Genomic DNA, 22,175 nt, shown 5'->3' on the forward strand with positions numbered 1-22,175 from the left:
GCAAGTAGAGACTGGTCCTTCATGTCCTTAGAACTACTAATCTGGCTATCATCAGACCTTTACTTGAATATGGATTCTCAATTTATTGCTGTGCTTTCGATTCCAACTTGAAGAAACTTGAACAGATACAACTGAGTATAATAACGGGTCTGAAACGAGTTGCCTTTCAGATATTGTCCTTTATGAAGCCGGCTTGAAACTTCTCCTTGTTAGAAGACATGCTAACCGTATCAAATATTACAACAAACTCTCCAGTCAAAACAACACCTCAAAATACCTAAGTAATTGGATTAACCTCCAGAGACTCAAGGAAAATAATCCCTTTAATCAAGTCTTGTCTTGGAATGTAATTCCTAAAAATGTAGAATCGCATTCTCTTCATTCCTGTATGAATCCAACTAAAGAACTTACCAGGGTTCGCTCCCATTTTAGTTTCCTGTTCTCATTAATAAAAAGGAAAATGTGTCGGAGAACCTTAGACAATTGGCTGTGGAAGTCATTAATAAAATCCCTAAATGTGACATTAAATTGTATACTGATGGCAGCAAAATTGACAATTTTGCAGTTAATGGCATCTATATTGTAACTCCTCAGACTAGTTTATCTCTATGCCAATGAACACCTTACTTCTGTTCCGCTTTTAGAAGCGAACTACTAGCAATCGATGAGGGACCATTCTACACGAAAATAATTATAAGAACCTTTGGATTCTTACTGATAGCCACAGCTCAATGGAACATCTTAACAATTGGACCTATGTTGGAGATAAAGCAAGTTTGTCTATTCTGCAGAAGTTGCAGCTGATTTCACTCCAACATGATATTTATTTCCAGTGGGTCCCATCTCATGTAGATCTATTTGGTAACAAAATAGCAGACAGGTTTGCAAAGAAAGGAAGCAGCCTAGCAACTTCATCTTCTGCCGAGCTCACATACTTAGAGCTCTTCTCTCAGGCAAAATCCCTAAATAAGAATTAGACAGTACCCCCTACTCATGATTGGTATAGGACCAGTCCTTCTTCCTTGTGATAGAAAAAAGAATACTTGCCTATCACCACCTTAAATGTCTTCTTTTCTCAGGGTGAAAAATCTTATCCTCTTTGCCCAAAATGCTGCCAACATCAGACCTCTGCTGAACATATTCTAGACTGTTTATGACTTCTTTGGGGAGAAGTTTATTCCTCTCCCTTCCTTGTTTTTGACTTTCTTCTTGTCAATGCATTTTTGGATTTGGTCTGACTAAGTCAGGCCATGGAGATTAGCAACAACAAATAAACGAAATAATTGAAGATATGAACAGGGTTTTTTTTTCTTTTTAAAAATTATTGGCAGTTTTAATTAATATGCAACTCTTTTTTCAATCAAAAATAAATGTTCTCAAAGTAAATCTCTCAAAAATAAACATTCATTCATCTAATACATAAATCATAATTTTAATTTTAAGCAGAAAAAAATAATTGCAAACATAACTTCAATTATGATAAATGTTAATAAAATTACTGACATGATAAAAAATTTCATTAATTTTTTATTGCATATAAAAAACAGAATTGTAATTATCTTCAAAACATATTTTTACATCCTGCGTAGTTGATAATGATTATCCTCAAGAGAAACGTTAAAGGAATGAATTGGAAAACAAATTTCATTTACCTTATAAAAATATTTGTTTTTATTCAGAAGCAGAGCTATGATGTTTCTAAAAAATTTTAACCATCTGCCTTTGCATTCCATAATTTAACATCTGCTTTTTAATTTTTCTTTTCGATTATTAATATTGAGAATATTTGTCGATATAATTTTATTAATTTCTGCTGCTTTCTATAATTATTGATATAAATACAGCTTCTAAGAATTTTAGTTAATTTAAGATAAGTTATTTAAATTATTTTTATATTTATAATTATTTTAACATTTAAAAATTAAATTATAATTTAAGAATCGTATGAATGAGTATAATTTTTCTGTACAAAAATTAGTATTGTATTAAATGAAATCATCTTTAAATTGTGAATATAAGTACCTCTAAATATTTAAAAAAACTTTCATATTTATAACTTTTTTTCGTCTATAATTAAATTACAATCCAAGAATTGAAAGAATAAATATTTATTTTTGTATTAAAAAATGAAAAGGATATTAAACCTTTTTGTAAATTGTTAAATTAATTTGAAATTTAAAAAGAAAACAAATTGGGAAAAAAAGCAAAGATTCTAACCCAGGACCGAACTTGGATCTTGTGAATGCTATACCAGTACTTTATTTACTATACTATTCGGGTCTTGGTGATGACACTTTATTAATATATAAACTATGCTGAAAGTTAGAGGACCATTTTCTCAAAATAGGCTGGCTATTAAGTTTTAATATTTTCAAGAATGAACATTCTAAATGTATACTACCATTGAATCCCATTCCGAACTTAGTTTTCAACCTTGTGCCCTCCCCTTGTAAGTAAAGTAATAATACCAAATTCTTGAGATATGTTTCATCAGCAATAGTTAGTAATGACAGTTTTTTGTATAGTATTTAGGAAAAGATAAAATCGTTAGCAAACTGTGGAAATTAATAACAAAATTTTAATATTTTCTTATGCAAACTGATATAGTAAGGAGGGTTTTTTTAAAAAAATTAACGAATCAAAATTGGAAACCTAAAAGAAGTGGTTATTTGAAATGTCCTGAATATTCAAATTACCTTAAAATCATGAAGAAATTATGATTGGCTGTAACAGGGGTAAGACAAAAATATTTAGTTGACCTTGAAGAAGGAAAGGCATTGAAAGAAAAAGAAATTCAATATAAAAAAGTATATTCTTTCATAATGATTGATTTGAATGAACTAAAAGGTAAGAATTGAAATCATTCAAGTTCAAGAAAGGAGAGGTGCCTTGGAACAAAATTCTCAAGCACAATGGATCCACTTCAAAAACATATCAGAGAAAAAAATATTAACGATATTTATTATAAAAGAACTGTAGCAAAAAAAATTTGTAGATTGTGAGATTTTTGGCCATTTGAACTTTTTTTTTTCTATATGTATACAGGAAATACTGTCCAATGTTAAAAATACTAGTTTTTAGAAACAGGAAGGGAAAGTTTTGGGCAAATCATAAAATATTTTGTTTATAATTTAACTGCTTCTCTTTTTATCTTCGCATTTTTGCAATTTTTTTTTTATTAAAAAAATTTTTTTATCCATAAAAGGTAGGATATTCTGCTGCAAGTTATCTAAATTTTCAGTTATTATCCACAATGTGTAAAGCATTGAGATTCTGTGTTATTTCTTCATGATATGCAAAAAAAAAAATGTAATTTTGCTAGTTTTTTAAGACAACTTTTCGATTTCAAACTAGAAATAATAGAAAATATGCCCCTTATATTGTCTGTGGAATTAAGTGTCCACTTGTAGTTGAAAGACTCGTAACAGAACAAAATATTTTGTATAAATGAATAAAAATTGAAGGAAGAAAGAAAATTTGCCGAAGATACAGTAAATTGAAACTTAAAACTGTGGAAATAATGCCATTTAAAACTTGTGGTTGTGCTATATCTACCAAGTATGTTTATCAATAGACTGTTTGGAACCTTATCATGATGAAAATAATTAATATCAGTGTGAAAATTTTGATTTTTTTTAAATCTTTTATTTTTATAGATAATGTTGTATCTAAAAAGTCAATTTATTTTGCTGTGTAATTTTTAGAATAATATTTTCTATTATCCTGATTTGAAGAAAGCATTCAGTATTTTTTGTTAAATATACTGCTTCACATAATTATTCTATATAAAGTTTTTTTTTTTCTGAATAAATAACTTAAAATGCTTAGTTTTATTCAAATATATTCCAATTATACTTTTTCATACAGATTTAGAAATTTCGATGTTTGTCTTTATTTTTGATGCTAACTTGTCGATACATTGTCATTATTTTCTTGAAATAAAATTTAGGTAAATTTAAGAGTTATTAAAATTTTATATCTGAATATGTAAGTGAATAAACGAAGGGAAATATTTCACTTCTCTGAATAATAATGTATGAATATATTTGTTGATTCTCAATCATTTAATTTTTTAGAAAAATGCAAAAATAATTTATTTTAAATGTGGTAATCCAATTATTACATTTTATGTTTTCAAGTATAAAAACTGTAGTAGGAGGGGGGAAAAAATGGAAACTAGAAATCGCTTAAATGTCTATTATTCAAAAATGAGATAATGGAATTGATGATAATTGGGTTCTTATTAATTAATGGTGAAGTATTATTGATTATTATTAACTAATGTTTTCAGGTTTGATAAGTAAGAAAATATACTTTCTTAAAGAAAAATATCCAAAAGAGATTCAAAGATAATGTTTTATGTTTAATATAGTTAGATAATAATGTTTTATGTTTATCCTAATTTTATTTTTAAAATATACTCTTAATTCTGTAATAATACTAAAATGCCAACAAAAAAAATGTATCCAAAATTGCTGAAACATGAGTGTGTGTAAATTCAACAATCGCAAATCAAACTTTCCCTTCAAGTCACAAATGACAATCGCAGGGGGCTAAAAACTGATCATGCATTTCAATTATAGCATTGTCCCCTCCCCAAAAAAACCCTCTCTCAGGGCTTTGAGACACTGGAATTCCCGCACATGCTGGTCATGTGTCTCACTCTTCCATTTTTGAGAGAGATTATTAAATATGACTCTCTAACTCCCCAGGTTCAACAAGGTTGATTTCACTGCTTTGCATGCACAGCTAATGAGTTAGATTGCTTTATTTTTGCTATACAATTTTAAAGTAGTCCTTTCATTTGAAGTGATGATATATTTATAGAAGTTGGCTAACATGTTTAAATTAATACTTTTGCATTGTGGTGGTCAGTTGGTAATCATAATATGATAGGTGAATTGCAGAGGTGATGTTGATAGTTAATGTGATAGGTTGCTTGCAAAAGTGGTTATTATTTTTATGAATAACAGTGAAATTAAAAAAAAAAACCAAGAAAAAACAAGATAATAAACCAAGAAAAGAATATCATTAACAGACAATTTCTTTTCTAGAATTCAAGTAAAATTGCTTTTCTGATGTACTGAACTGCTTTTTAAAATTATTGTGTTTTTTTATGTTAATATTTTTATATAATGTAGATTTATTATTTTTAGATAAGTTTTTAATATGTAACATTTTTATTTTTCATATGCATGAATGGTATTTTTGATAAATGAAACTTGTTATATTTTAGAATTGTACCTTCATTATCAACTTCATACACTAATGGCTAAAAGAGGGCCAACATCTGAATTGAATCATGACAATTGGGATTCAGTTGATGATAAAGAAGAAGCTGGTTCTTTTACACCATGTAGTGCAACTGAACTTCAGAATCGTATCATAAGGAAAGCTAAAAGAAGTTTAACAGTGAGTTTAAAGTTAGATATATGTAGTAAAATGTTTATACACACACACACATATATATAATGCATAAAAATTTGATAACCATTTTACTGCATTGATATTAACAATATCAGTAGTTTTTAATATTACATACTTCTGGATACAACTTTGGCTTATTTAGTTTCTAGGAAGCAATCCTGTTAATAATGAACCATTACTAAAGCTCTGTATTAGTTGTTGCAGTATATAGCAAAAATTATTATAACTGGCTCTTGTGATATCTCATTTGCAGTATATTAAAAAAGTAAATTTTTCAGATAAGTACACTTTTAATACTTGGTTATTGTGGGTAAGAATTTACTTCTTATGAATTCAAAGAAAGCTAACAGTCTTGTATTTCAGAGCTAGATATTTATAGTACTTCTTAATTACTTTTGCAATTTTTTTTTTTTTTTTTTGCCATCTATTTGATTTAATTTAGATTTAATATATTATAAGATGAACTAAACAAAATTTCTATTAAATTTCTGTTCTCAAACAATTTAATGTACTTTATGAGACAGGGTAAAATATTTAAAGTAAAATTTACTATTAATAGAACTATAACCATTGCCATGTATAAATGCTGAAACAAAATTTTATCTAGTTGGAATTGGCAATAACATTGCGAGTAAAAAGGTACAAGAAAAGTAATACAAAAACTGTGCTGAAGATTTGAAATAAATAATTTAATGTGAATATTTTTCTGTAAATTCCATTACAAACTTGAAATGAATATTTAGTTAATATTTCTTTAGATGTTTTCTTATTTTATTCACTCAAGCTTCAAATTTATCAGTTACTGATAATTAAAAAAAAGAAGTTTCTTTTCTGTTAGATGGGCATAATTGAAAAGTCACGAAATAATTTAAACCTGCACCCCCCCTCCCCCCCCCCAAAAAAAAACAGCCAAAAAAGTTTTAGGCTTGTATGCAATATGTCGCAAATCTTGCCGGCATTTTATTGGTGCAGGTGTAAATGATATTATGATGGTACCAAAGTACCAAAACAGCTAATGTCGATTTTCTCAGATTTTTCTTGATACTGGTAAATATTAACCAATCGAAAATTTGTTGTTTTCTCCATGAAGTATTTGGTATTTTCTCTGCTTTACTGGAATGATAAGAAGCATTGTCCATTTCAATTACACAGTTATCATCGAGTTGAACTAAAATATCAGTAAACCACTTTTCGGATCTTTCAGATTTCATGTCTTCATGGTAATCTTTGCTTTTATTGGATTTGAATATGTCAAATCAGTTGAATGACCAATGTGTATTAACTATCCATTTTCCTTTTCCTGAGGGAGATGTTAATCCTGAAGAAAGGCCAACTAAAAATGCTTGTTTTGAAGACTTTATTCTTGTATCTTTCTAAACTTTACTAAGAGTATGGCCTTCATTTACCCAAGTTTCATCAAAGTAATATATTTTACGTCCTTCTTCTCTTAAAGATTTGATTTGCCTTAAGTATTTTCGCCTCCACACAATTATTTCATGTTTATCAATAAGAGTACTATTCCTTCCTCTTCGTGAGTATGCAAATTTTAACTTTCATAAGATGATAAAATGTTATTCTTTTAAGAATTGGCAAATAAGGGTCATCATTTACAACTTTCAAAATTTTATTTATAGTGGGCAATTCATTTCTGAAGAGGAATTCATGGGCTTTTCTCCTAATAGAATTCTGGTCAAAATCATCTATATATCTGAGAGAAGTTTACGTGATTTCATCTTTTATGAAGAATTTAATGCGTCGCACTTTTTGTATTCTTATCACTTGGAAAACAGAAGCTTTATTCACCCCCTTTGTTTGAGCAGCTTTCTTCCCTATATCAGACATCAAAAATTCAGGGTTCTCTTCAAGCCACATTTTATATAAATTCAAATTTTTTACGGCCTTATTCAACACTTTTCTTTTTACTCTCTTCTTCGGTGAAGAAATTTCCATTAATATAAATACTTTCACTCTCCATTAATATAAAATATCAAATCCTTCAAAAAAATAATAATAATAAATTTAAGAAGTCAATGGCAGAATAAATTAAACAAAACAGTAGCTCGGGTTGTCTATAGAATGTCATAGCTAGTGCTCCTGGCAAAGGTTATGGCAATGATTAAACATCTGCAAAGTGCAGATGTTTAATCATCGCCAGTAAAGCATGCACATTTATTTGGTTTTGTTTTCTTGTCTCGGTGAACAAACTATAGCTTCTTAATTCTTCTTTGCCTCACTTGAGATTTAAAAATTTGGATAATAATAGTCAAAATAAATACAATAAACTTTTTATTGCATCAAGGGAAAAAAAAACTGTTAGATCAATTTAATCTATAATTTTTTTTAAAAAAAATTCACTAATTATTGCTTTGTGATAATTATTCCTCAGCACTTTACCTATATATATTGCTTGTATTTAGTTTTTTTTTTTAAATCTGTGAAACAATGCTGCACACTTCATTTCAAATTATCAATTTTTATTTGTACCACAATGTTGGGCTGATTCATTTTTAGTAAACTTTCATATAGTGAAACCTCACTGAATGAGCGTAGTTTGTTCTTGAATCTTGTAAAGCGAAACACTTGTCAAGTGAAAGTTTTTCATTTTTCTATAGAAATCCATGTAAAATGGAAATATGTGTTCCATTCCATAAAAATACTCAACTAAATTTGTAATGAAAATCATTTTTATGCATGCTTTTTTTTCCCCAAAAAATTGTCTAAAGACCCTTTGGCTATGCTTCAAAATTGGGTGATGCTCCCTAAATTTTAATAATTTCCCTTGCTTTTACCAATTCACTTTTTACTGGGAGTTGGGTCTTTCTTCCTCTTGACCAAATCTCCTCTGCTGCTATTTAATGTCATGGAATGCAGCTCTATAATCATTTCTGGCGGCGTTATTCCACTAGCTCGGTGTCACTGCTATCCACCTTTAGCCCCAAAATATTGGATGAAGACGAAATCTCATCATTAAAGACCCTACAGGTATACAGCTTCTCTTCAAACAAGTACTCGATACAAACTGATACAAGTCAGTATAGCGCACTATCTTCTTGTTGCAAATTCTGCAAAACATCGCTCGTTAAGCACTTCTTTACATTTTATTTTTCTTGTTATATGAGATTTGACTGTACCTGTTAAGAATTGAAACAGGATGACCAGACAACGGGAAAACTGAGAATCATCAGGGAATTCAGTAAGGTTGGGAAAAATCAGTGAAAAGTTATGGAGTTTAATTATAAAACTAGAATTTTTAAAAAAAATATAGATCGATAAATTTTATTGAACATGATAATTTACTGGAATTTTTTCTTAAGTAGAATGAAACATCTTTGACAACTAATGAAAGTCAAACTTCTACTGATAGTCTAAAATAATTTATGGAAGAGGAAGATTAACCACAATATTTAATTTATTGCATATAGGTATAAATATTTAATATTTTTGCCAAAAATTTCTGTTTGCTTTTTTCAGCATGACAAGTTATTGACATAATTAGTGAAAATGGTTTTGCATACTATTGAAAAAGGCATCCTAACTGAAGCCCGGCTCCTGTTGCTGTTATGGTTGTCTCTTAATTTAAAAAGATATATATGGAGCTATTCCCACCCCCTTTCTTCTTTCGGTCATCAAATCGATTGTACCTTAAGTTACAATAATGAAAATGACTTTTAGGTATTAATATTCAAAAATGCTTCTAAAATACTGATCCATTATTATAATAATTCTAAATCAGTTTGTTTTAATGAAATTAGTATTTTATAATATCCCCCCCCTTCTTGGAGATCTTGTTGAATTATGAAGTATCGGATATTATTCCATTATTTCCATAAAACATTTTTTTTTGTTTATTTTTAAACTTTATGAACAGGAATTACTAAATTCTTCATATGAATGGATGGTATGAAATGAACATTATTGCTAATATTTTCTTTTAAAATTATATTATAGGTACACATGCTGCTTATAATTTTTTCAAAAAAGAATTTTGAAGATAAGAGCAGCATTTTCCCTATATGGTTGATGCATATGAAACTGTTTGCAACAAAAATTTCCATTCATACTGTCTCCCCCCCCCCAATTTATACCTCTAAAACATTTTTTTTTAATGATTAATGGAAAAAAAAATTGATAAGGACCAGTTTTTCTCTGTTTTCTCCATTTTATGGGTTAAGCATTGAACCAGCATGCAAGCAATTTTTATTGTTGTTCATAAGCTAAGGGTTAATGCAGTTTTGATTTCATTGAAAAACTTTATTTTGATGCAGATATTTCATTTTATATTAGTAAATTTTTTTTTCTAATAGTAAAATTATTGTTCAGTTCTGATTAGTGTGTTGGTAAACAGTATGAATAGGGAACACCCACTGGAATGAAACAAATAATTTCATTCTTAAGCACTCCGCCAATGTGCATATATTTTGGCATTGTATTTTTTGGGAGTAAATTTGACAAACAGTTCTAAGATATTACTGGTTGGCTATCAGTCAGTCTAAATAGGCATGTATTTGCTAATATTGGTTAATGCATTGTAAAGAAAAGGTTAATTTTACATAATTGAAGCTTATGTGAAATTCAGTAAGTGAAAATGATTTTTCCCCCTGACAATTAAATTTTATTTTGCATTAATTTGTAGTTAAAAGAGTAGAAGAACTTTTCAAATATACTTAAGAACATATTATGCAATAACTAAAAAGAATAAGATCTTTAGAATGATGTTGCTTTATATTGGAAGCATCCAAAAAAATGTCATGGGAAATCAAACAGTAGAAATGCAGACCATCCTGTAAAATGTTTTCTTTAATGATCAAATCATTTCTCTCTCTTTTCTCCCAATATATCTTTGTCATTTTAGTTGTTGGTACTGATGCTTTGTGTTTGTTCAGATTTCACTTCAAAGCTGGCAATATAGATGTTGTTTTAAATCAAACCAGAGAACTCTAATGCAGATAAATGATTATGAACTGCATCCCATAGGTAAAATGATGCCCTAGTGTTTTTTTACAACTGAAGCAGAAAATTTCGGGACTGTTGGTTGTTGTTACTTGTTGAAAATGACGGTTTTGCCAACTCTATATATTAAAACTCTATTATTAAACTCTATATATTAAAAACTCTATAAACTCTATACTCTGTTTCAACTCTATATATTAAAACTGATTATATTAAACAATATAGTAATCATACTAAATATTTTTGTGTACATTTGAATACATTGGTTAATTTGAACAAATTACTATAATCTGAATGCATTAGGATGCAGGCTCTTAACCTACATTGAAAGGACTTTATTTAAAAATTCAACTAAATTTGCTCTTGCCTTGGCCAAAAGCATGCTGCTGTATCTTATTTATAAAGCTTTTTTCATCTTTAGAAACTACTGTTAAAATCGATTTTTATATTCTTCTTTGCTATATTTATAGATATTAGATTTAATATTCTTTCCTTAATTCTTTTTATTAGTATTTTTGTGTTTTTCTTATTATTTACTACACTTTCAAACTTTTGAATTTCAATGGATGTGAATTTGATTCTATTAGGAGCTTGCCATTGTTTTGTAGTTTAGAATTCATTATTTTAAATTATCTAAGAATATATGTAATTTTTCATTTGGAGTAAGTCAAATCCATATTTATGCATGAACACATATTTACAATCCAGTTGTTATTTGGGATAAAAACGAATTAAAAATTTTTTTTTTTTTTCATTCTTGTTTTGACGAAAGCATATTTAAAAAAAGTATCCACCCCATATTATCTCTTTCATAACTGTATAGATGTAATTGGGGGGAAAAAATTGAATTTTAAGGTATATTAACTATTTTTGTACTATAATATTTTTGGAAGTTATCACAGAAAGATGCCAAAATTTTGCTTAATTTTTAATTAATAAAAATTTTAATTAATATTTTTTAAAAATTGGCCACCATTTCCTCATTCTCACCCTCCAAAGTACATTTGTACAAAGCTTGATACTCTTGGTCAAACAATGTGGCCTTTGGAATGCCAACACACACTCACACTCATCTTTATTAGAAGTAAAGAATAGAATTCTGTGAAGAAACATGGAGAACTATTGAGAGTAATAAAACTTAGTTTGTGAAATGCAGGCTTGTTTGAAATTAGTTAAATTCGACAAATTATGTATGTAACTTGTTCCATTTCACACTTTAATAGTTTATCTTTAGAATATCCACTAGTTTCTTTTTAGATCTTAATTAAAAGTTATAAAACATGCAATTACTGCTAGCACATTTATAAAATTTTACTATATAACATTTTCAATAAAAAGTTTGTTTCACTATTTCATTCACAGTGATGGTTTAATATCTTTTACGGTATAATACGATTCAAATATTTATGGTAAAAAAGAAACAATATATTGGAAATAATAAGGAACTTTATTTGCACTAAAATAAATACACAATTATTAATCGGTCAATAGTGTTTATGTAAACACTTGTATTGGCGAGAAAAAATCACACCAAGCTTGCAGCCAAGCACTTGCAACGCATTCAAGATTAAAATAAAGCAAGTAACAAAATATAATGCAGTTACATCAGTTTAAATGAAGCTTAATAACAAATTAAATTTAATACAATAACTAAACCAAACTATGAAATATTATTTAGTTTTAACACCAAAATCACTGAGTGATGGAGGTTACGAAATTTTAAATTGACTTAAAATGAATATAAACAGAATATGTTTATTGTACATACCTGTGAAATGATACAGAACTATCCTTAGAAGCGTTTTCTTGGATCCAATTGCAGAGCAATAGTTAAACATGACTTAAATAAGTTTTAAAATCCAACAGTTAAAAGCGAGAAAAAATCTGCCATTCAAATATAATGGGAAACGGAGAATGCGATTACAGTGAACACAAATTCTGTCCACAAGTCACGTGATTTTATCTTGTCCTACACCAAATTAGGGTTGCACTCCCTCTATCAGTATCTCAGCTCTATGTCCTGTCCCCACCTTTCTGTGTACATATATAATTTTTTTCAATCTTTTCTGGGTATAATTTAAATATTTCAAGATGCCTACTTTTAAAATATATGGACCTGTAAGATATATATATATATAATATGTCATTTTGGTTTTTCTGTGGTCCTAAATTATTCTTTTATCATTTGAAATCTATTCTACATATTAATTGCAAGATTTTTATTTTTTCACTCTGACTCTCCATATGCTGAAAACAAAATTGCTTTCTTTGCAAAATTCCATTCTAAAGCTTATATAATTTCACACATCTCCTTCATTTTTTCTACCTTTTTATTTGACTTGCAGCTCTGTATGATTAACTTATATAATAGGTGAAAATAATTAATAGATGAATATTGAACATACATATTTTGTATGTTGAGCATATTTATTAGGGTTTTTAAGAGTTTTTTTACAATAATGGTTTTTATAGTTCCTACAAATATTCCATATTGGACTTATGTGCTTTGTTTCTGCAATTCTAGGTTTAAATTCTATTTACTTTTCTGTGAAAGAAAAGTTAATAGTTTAAAAGAATAAAAATACTTATTTCTGTTATTGCTGTCACAATGTGAAGTAACCTCTAACTGATAATTACAATTTTAAAAAAAAGGTTCCGAAATGTGCTGCTTGTATCTACATGATTTATTTTAATAGTGAAAAAAAAAGCATTTGTATCATTTAAATTATGCATTTAATGTTTAAAATAAAATATTGTGGACAATATAGAAAGTCTGCAATTGATTTATTTCAACCTTTTTTCTTTAATGTTCTGTTCTTTTTGAGTAAATATTTTCCTATGTTGAAAAATCTTTTTCTTTTTTTTATTGACTTCTTTTATTTTCTACTGGTAATAAAAGTGAATGTATGTTTTTATGTGCAATGGCAGTGCAGATCACATATTGTTACTTCAATATTTTACCTACAATCAAAATATTTTTTTTTTATTCCCCAATGTTTATTGTCCATATATTGCCACAACTTGTTTTCAACTTCAGCAATATATTGCCTTACAAACTATTCCATTTTCAGAATTAACTATTAGTTCTCTATTTAAAATTTGCTTATTAATATATTTGATCATTCATTCTACATGCCCTGAGTTCTAAATAAAATGTTTGGTTATTCAGACATTTTCCCATTTTTCATCTTATTCAAATTGAGTAGATTACAGAATGTCTAAAAACTACATACCAAATGATATTGAATGATAGTTATTTATGCAAATTCTTTTATTAATAGATACATCAGTGCTTACTTAAAGGAACAAATGTGTTTAGATTATTACATATTGCCACATCCAAATATGTTTTGAAAAAATCAGTGTAAGGCAAATAACATGCTCATAATCTGAGCTATACTCGGATACAGAATGAAGTCCAGTTATTATGGTGCTGTTCAAATGTCAGATTTTTTAACTTGATCTGATTGCAGCTGTATCTGACTATAAATGCCTTACAACTGCAACTCAAACTGATTTCACACAGTAAGTATCAATGTTTATATTTTACTTCAGCTGGCATATATAAGTAACAATTTTAATTATTGAACGATAAAGTCAAATACAATTTTGATTCTGCAGTTGTGGATTATATGCCAGATGTTGGTTCTGAACTACATTATTTTATTTACACTTACTTTGTAGAGAGAGACTGCCTTATAGTTTTGCAGAAGATGTGGAAATCTTAAAAATGCTATGTTTTCTCAACACATTCTTTGGAAAGTGAAATTCCTTTTAAAGAAATCAAATGAAATTCTGATGTTTTTCATTTTTAACTTCTTTGATTCCTAACTTCCTTCTTTTCATTTTTCCTTCCTTAACTTCCTTGACCCTTGAACTTTTATTACATAAAATTACAAAATTAAATTTTGTGTTATCTTAAACCTCAAAGAATTACCTTTTCAATTATATTTATTATATTATAATTTTTGCCCTTATTTTGACAATTTTTTAACATATTTTCAGGCATAATTTGCTATACTTTTCACTGCTGCAGTGAAATTCAAATCATTTTCATTGTTTCTGCAAATATTTCATTATCTGTTTTTCCCATTGTTGAAAACTAAGAAATTAAAGTACTATTTATCTATTTATATTTGTTGACAATGCTGCTATGAGCCTTTGCTTTCTTATGTCATTTTGTGGAATCTATAAACAAATTAATTTAAGATTTTAATACTGATTTTAATTCATTTAAGATTTAAATGTCTGGTATGTTAAATGATTATGCTTCTTTTTTTCATTTTAAACCTCATGTTTTAATCCATCGTGCACATTTTTGGATGACTTGTTTGATTTATTGGCAAAAGAACTATTTTTCAAATTAGAAGCTGTCAAATGAATGACTTACATAAAGGATAAAAATTATACAGCATTGTAGAGAAAAGCTACTACCTTTGTATAGAAAGTAAAAATTAATATGAATTCATTTTAAATGTATGTATTAGAGTGCATAACATCATTAAAAATTCTTAAAAACTGCTTATTTCTTATGGTTCTTACATAAGGACCTTAAAAGTGCTTATTATTTTTTTTTTTTTTTTTTATCTTAATGTTTTTTTTTTTTTTTTTTTTTTTGTTTTTTTCTAATGGCGAAAAAAAAAATCACTTCACCACACTAGATTTGCCTGATTATAAGGTGTATTTTCTTTACAGTGTCAGATCTTTCAATGTTTAACAGATTTAATGAATTTGAAAATCAGTGGAAAATGTGTCTCGGTTTAGCAACTCTTCATAGAAGGAAAAAACATACTTTTTCATTTATTTGACTCTTCTTTCATTTCCATTGTTTGTGAAATACGTTTTTTGAAAGAAAGAAATTATTGTATATATTCATGTTATGTTTTTAATATTAATTTCAGCTCATCTTTGCTTTTTGTATGTTATTATTTGTTCGTAGAGCATTTGTTAGTTATGTCTCTATGTCATTTAGTGAATTATTTAAATAATTTTATTTCAATTAATTTTTGTGTAAACATTAAGAACTTTTTGACAATATTCCAGAAAATGTGCATTTTTATTTATTATCTTTTAAAAGTAAATACAATGATTCAAGGTTTCCAAAAATAAAAAATAAGTAAAATGTTCATGATGCTCAAAAGTTACTTGTAGATCATTTGTTACTCTTGCAAAATGATACCAAAAATAAATTAATGTCAATAAAAATTCATTTTTTGTTTATACAACTATTCAAATAGAAGGAATTGCAATTGTCAAAAAATTCAAACAAGATTTAACCCTATCTCTACAATTCAAACCTTCAATTAACACATTTTTTTTATAATGCTTTTCTGTGAGCACGATGAAAAAGGGTTTGAGCTGGAATTATTTTTTTATATTAAATTTGTAGATTTCAAACAAATTTTGAATGAAATCAATTTTAATGAAGTTTCTTTTAGGTTTCTTTGTCCAAGTACTAGTGAACAAGATAACTTAAAAATGCAAAGTGCTACATTGGTAAAATGTGCCACATAGTTTTAGCATCTAAAGTATAGTTCCACATCAAAATTGTGAACTAGTTTGTTAATGAGTGAACCATTTGTTGGTTTGTACATTTGCATGCATGTTAACTTTGTTACAGAAAAAGAAAAAAAAGGGGGGGAGGGGGTAAACTTAGATAAATGAAATTTGATATTTTGTTTTTAAAATTGTAGCTTTGTCATAAATTTTGGATGCAGTTGGCTAGTCAAAAAATTTCGTAGCATGTATGACCCCCCCCCCCCGACTCTGGGACCCTGAAAATAGAAATTTGCCTGCCAATGGCATTCTGCTTAAGGCCTCTTGATTTTTGTGCCCACAGGGAGAGGTGTTAGCCTACATTGTGAAGCAGTGATAAGACTTATATGGATACTTATTTAATTAATACCAAGCTTAATTTATTTTATGGAATAGTTCTGTAATAAAAAATTTAAAAAATATTAGGTTAAGGTTGATTCTTGTTTTTCTCCAAATGTGCTTAAAAAGTATTTATTAATTGCTTATTTTTTTGAGTAGTCTCTCTCCTCTCTCTCTCTCTCTCTCTCTCTGTCTCTCATATACATATATAACTGAAAATAATATTTTGAATTGCTTAGTTCTGTGGTTACAGAGTGACTGGCTGTAATTAAAAAAAAAAAGTATTTGAATAGGGATAATAAATAACATGCCTTGGAATTATGAAAGAATCATTTTCTCTAAACAAATACAATAGTTTTCATTGCTTTGCTTTAAATCTCTTTGATCTTCACCCATATATATATAATATATATGGAAAATAAAGTGTGTAAAATTCATAATGCAGATAAAATCAGGTGTTTTTAAATTAAAGAAATATTTATATTGAAAACAATATTACATATACTTTTTGGATTGCAGACTTTGATTATTGAAATTTTATTGATAGTAAATAAATATATAACTTAAAAGAGGTAAGAAAAATTATATACTGTGATATGGGGAGTTAGATTGACAAATTAATTCAATGCTAAATCTTTTCTAATTGAATATATTTCTTAGTTCGCATATGTCATAATTGAATTAATGAAGTCAGTTATAATAGAAAAGAGAGATGAATTAGCTCAAGTCTCTTAAATCACTATATTTTGGTTGTTTGTATGTATATTTTTGATGTAAACATTTGATTGTTTTAAATTGATAGTTTCCTTGCTGGTAATTATTATTGAATCTATTTATGGTAATACAACAGTTAACTTTTTTTTTTTTTATAAAAAATGTAAGTAAATTGTGTAATGATTAATTAATACTCATATATTGATTTTTCTTTCTGTTATTATCTTATATTTTGCAAACTTTATTATTAAAAAAGAAAAAAAAAAACTTTACAATTTTTCAGAGTACTTATTTTGATAGAAACAAAACTATTTAGAAATGTTAGTTATTTCTAATCATTTGAACTTTTGTGATGTAAAGAATAGAATGACTTATTCCTAATTTATTAATACTTCAATGAATATGGTAATTGTGTAAACAAACTGGTTAATATAAATCTGAGTATATAATGTGCTGAAATATAAACATTTTTTTAAATTTTAAAACTGTAATATATGTATTATATAAATTACAATTATTAAATTTTAATCTTTCTCTTATTTAAATTAAAATAAGTTATATTTTAATTAAAAGTTTTGTGAATTTGCTATTTTATCACAATCTGACTAGGATGTTTCAAATAAAATAATGCAGGTCTTCTGTATATGTTTATATCTGATTCCATTAAAATTTTTTGCCAGAATTCTTCAAGTGGTAATAATAGTCCAGGAATGACACCTTTCGCAAAATTTTCTGGATTCTCTGGTGTTGCCAGTCCTTTTAGTTCTTCTGTAAAGACTGACGCCTCAAGCTACAACAGCTGTTTCCCTGCAACAGTGAAGAAAGAGGAGAAACCAAATGGTACCACTTCTAGTAGTCAAGAAAAGAATTCAGGTGATGCAAAGGCCTGCACTTCCAATACCAAGCCTGAAGAGAAACAAGCACGGAATTTAGAATATTATAGACAATTGCAGAGCCTAAACGAAAGTGTTTTGAAGTGGATGCAGCTGCATTTAGCTAAGAATCCATGTTGTGATTTTACACCTGTTTTTAATGATTACAAAAAGCATATGGACACCCTTAATGTTATCTATCCAGTAAAAATGAAGGAAGCAACTTTTTCTGATAATAAACCCAGTTTCAGTGGATCATCAACTGCTGAAATTACAAAGGATAATGCAAATCATTCAGGATCTTCTAACGGTTTGTATTCCGTATTAAATTTTCTCTCGCTTGAAAGAGTAAATATTAAGTAGAGTTTTGAAAACATACTTTTATTGCTAAAGGAAGCCTTATGACATTAAAAATATTATTTTATCAGTAAATGATATAACACATTTATAATATTTAAATGAGCACTAGATATTGATAAATAGTAAGGATCTTTGCTGCATACCAGAATATAATTTTACAATTTATACTAAACGAGCAGTACCCTTACAATGTAATTTGTGACAGGATTCTTGTAGCATTAATTTTCAATTGTTTTCTTGCCAAATCATAATTGAAAAGATATAGGTACCCTTAGCTTATAATAGTCTAATGAATATTTCTATTTTCTATTATAGATCTGAAAAGAAAATCTCTGCTAATTCGAAAAACAATTAAGTATCAATAATTAAAGGCTATTTTGACTATTTTTTTTAATTATTGAGACATGATCTAATCTAAAAATATCAAATAAAAACTTCTCTACATTAAATTTAAAAGTTTGGCTTTAAGTTTTACTGAGTAACCATTAAGACTAACTTTGATAAATTTCATGGCTGTAACTAAAGTAGATTTATTTGGACACTGCAATTACACACATAAATATTTTTAGTATATATTAATCTTCTGACTCTTAATTAAGTTGAGACAGATAGTTGTTCAAACATCCACAGAACAGCCGAGCGACTGAAATACCATATGCCTAATTCCTTTTCCTTTTTAAAACAGCATCATTATCAAAAAGATCCATATTGTTTTATGATTTCTCCCCTTCTTACTTTCACAGTTGATCGATGTCTCCAGAAAGTGTTTAAGAGCATGCTTAGTTTTTACCTTAAGTTCTCTGCTTGCTAACGTGTAAAATTTCTTGTTAAAATGTTCGGATATAATGAGATTATATATATTTTTTTTTCACGATGTTCACATTTTGTGTTGAGCAACAATTCCAGGCTTGCAAAAGACATTTTATAGAGGAAGGAGATGTAGGTAAAACATAACCAAATCGAAACAATATTTACAAATGATTCATGTTAGCTAGCAAGAGAATATTTTGACCAGTTAAAAATTCTTATGTTGCATTTTGTGTTGTTCTGCAATTTAAAATTTTTATTAAATTTCAGTAATTTACTTTAAAAATGTTTTTTTAAATATATTTCTATGTATATTTTAGTACGTTTTCAACTTTGAATTTTATTCTTTTTAGATACTAATATGTAAATCTAAGCAATTGCTTAGGAAATGAAATTTAAGTTGAAGTAGATTCAAAATGCTCTTAAATTTTAATTTTGTATTTTTACTGTGAATTATCTAAATTATTTATTCTTAAAATGAAAAAAAAAAAAAATCAGATCTTTTAAATGATTAAATTTTATGATGCTGTGAGGATTTTTAATTTTAATGAGCATGCAAGTACAATTAAGTTATGTTTCTGCATCAAATGTTTTTCATTAATTATTTATAATCATATAAAATGGTAAAAAATGAAACTTCTAGCAAATCTTTTGGAAAAATTTTAAAATGTTATAATTTCTACACAACTCCTCATTAGCCAACAAAAATTTGGATTTTCGAAACATTGCAATTCAAGTACTTCTGTGTTGTAAACTGTCACTTGATTACAAGAGGGGGGGGAGGTTGTCTACTGATTTTGGATTCAATTTTAGTGTTTATAATTACATTTTGTATTATATAATAAAATTCTAATCTATCATTTGTTATTGTAAAAAAGTGAACCATTGTTCAGCTGTTGAGATTATTTCATTATGTATATTCATTGCAAATAGTGTTTCTTTAAACAGATTTGCACTTTTTTCCAGATAATTCAAATTTTAAGAAGGAAAAGAATGAAGATGAAACAGATTATGGAGCAAATTTTAAATCCAATACCACAAATACTTCTACTTTCAGTTTTGGTATAAAATCATCTCCTACTCCAACTTCTTCAGTTTCTTCAATTGGATGTACTAGCAGTGCAAAGGAAGGAAATGATGCTGGCAATGAAGAGATGAAAACACCAGCTCCATTTTCTTTTGGATTTTTTAATAAAGCAGCAAATCAATCCAATTCCGATAAACCTTTCTCTTTTGCTTGCACCCCTGTAGAAAAAATAGAATCAGGTAAAACCTTATTGCAATCTTATTGTTCTTTTCCTTTACAATGTTATTTCATTTACTATGTATGGTGCAAGTGCTGTAATATATACAGTGATTGTCCAATGTTATTTTTGATCATTATGTAGTGGAACTTGGCTAATTGGATATTAATAAGTTTGAAATTACAATTCATTCTATCTAAAAATTTGTATTAAAGATGATTGGTATATAAAGAATGAGTATACTAAATGAAAGACAATTTTTAAACTATAAAGAGCCATGTAAGAGTTTATTTTTCTGTTTATGATTTTAATAATTCATACATAAAAGGGATTTAATATTAAATAATTTGATAAATAAAGGAATAATTGCAATTTTTAATAATTTTATTAATTAAGTTAGAGATTCCCAAGGTACAGTGTTTCTGTAGAAAGCACAAAGCAAAAGGGAGTTAAAAGAAGAAAGAAACAGTAAGTTTGATGCAGTTACATGTGAGATTTTATCTGTTATTGGAATCTAATTTTATAAAACAGCTATATAAAGTATGTGCAAGATTGCATTGATTTGAATAGTTGATTATTCAGATGAGTTAATATTAGCTGTCATCATAAGTTATTGCTAGATTATTTCAATTCTACTTTCATATATTAGATGTGGAATTAGTATTATTATAAAAATGGAATAAAATATGAAATCAAAATAAGCCCCCAAAATATTAATTAATAACTTTGCATGTGTAGAGGTGTTTAGGTACGACAGTGGTAGATATTCAAAAATTAGCACTAATCTAGGAATACATGAGGAAATAAAGTCTGAGAATTGCTATCTGTGTAAGTTTAATTAATAGTTTTTGATAAAATGTGCAGATGCAAAATTTTCACATTTAATTTTAATTTTTAATAAGTAAAAGGGTTTTCTTTAGAAAAATTGCATAGACAAAAAAAAAAAAAAAAAATCTTATAATAGTGTGAAGTTTTTAGTTAAAAAACAAAAATGGTAATGCCATATAAAAAAAATGTTATGCAAAAAAGAATTCATGGAATTAAAAAGTATTTTTGTTGGTATGTTAGTAAAAATTACTTTTTATATAATATTTACAATATAATATAATTATAATATTTTATATAAAATTCTTCAGCACTCAAATGTTTATAGTTAACTTTAAATTTAAGGTACACATTTTTGGTGATATTCTTTTAATGATGTTGTTTATAGAGGAATATTAAGAATCAAATTTAGAAAGCTTTGATGAACAAAAATTATTGTTCTTAATATTAATATGGCTCCTATCATCTTTGCAGTTGAGAATGAAGAAGCTGAATATGTACCACCAAAAAATGAATTTGTTGCTGTGACTGAGGAAGATGCTTTCTATTCTAAAAGGTTTTTTTACCTCCCTCTCTCTCTCTCTCTCTCTCTCACTGTGTGTGTGTGTTTAATAAATCTTGTCTTTATAGATATTATTCCATTCTTTGCAATTTTTACAGCATGAATTTAGAAATTTATTGTATAACTTTAAATTAAGCCCTCTATGAAATAAATTATTACTGTTATATAAACTTATGAATATCAAATTCTTAAAAAATATTAAATTTTTTAAATTAATTTTAAATATAAATTATTAGATAATTTTAAAATTAATTATAAGATATTATTATAATTATATATAAAAAATTAAATATTTTAGTTTTTGGTAAGTTATTTTCCAGTGGTGCATACCATCATTAAAAGTCCATAAACACTACTTATTTTTATGGCTTTAACAGGGTGAGTAGCGTCATGAAAAGTGCTTAATCTTGAAATAAGGTGGTTAAAAAGTGCTTAATTTTCTCAAGAAGTGCAGATAGCAGTTTGTTTCCCCATACAGTGAAAACAATAATTTGGAAGCAAAGTTGTAAAGAATAGTTTATAAGATGTTTCAAGAAAAGG

General features: G+C 27.3%; 1 protein-coding gene across 2 annotated transcripts in view; it reads left to right on the forward strand.

Moving 5' to 3' along the window:
- Positions 1–22,175, forward strand: part of LOC129980972 (nuclear pore complex protein Nup50-like) — a 39,219-nt gene that overhangs the window by 5,011 nt on the left and 12,033 nt on the right. For both annotated transcript variants that reach the window (XM_056091526.1, XM_056091525.1), the window contains exons 2-5: positions 5,237–5,412; positions 17,646–18,147; positions 19,971–20,270; positions 21,548–21,629. In XM_056091526.1, the coding sequence (XP_055947501.1) occupies positions 5,269–5,412; positions 17,646–18,147; positions 19,971–20,270; positions 21,548–21,629 (1,028 nt within the window). In that variant the 5' untranslated portion in view covers positions 5,237–5,268. The remainder of the gene's footprint in view (positions 1–5,236; positions 5,413–17,645; positions 18,148–19,970; positions 20,271–21,547; positions 21,630–22,175) is intronic.

The sequence above is a fragment of the Argiope bruennichi genome, chromosome 8, assembly GCF_947563725.1.
Source record: "Argiope bruennichi chromosome 8, qqArgBrue1.1, whole genome shotgun sequence".
Lineage (NCBI taxonomy): Eukaryota > Metazoa > Arthropoda > Arachnida > Araneae > Araneidae > Argiope > Argiope bruennichi.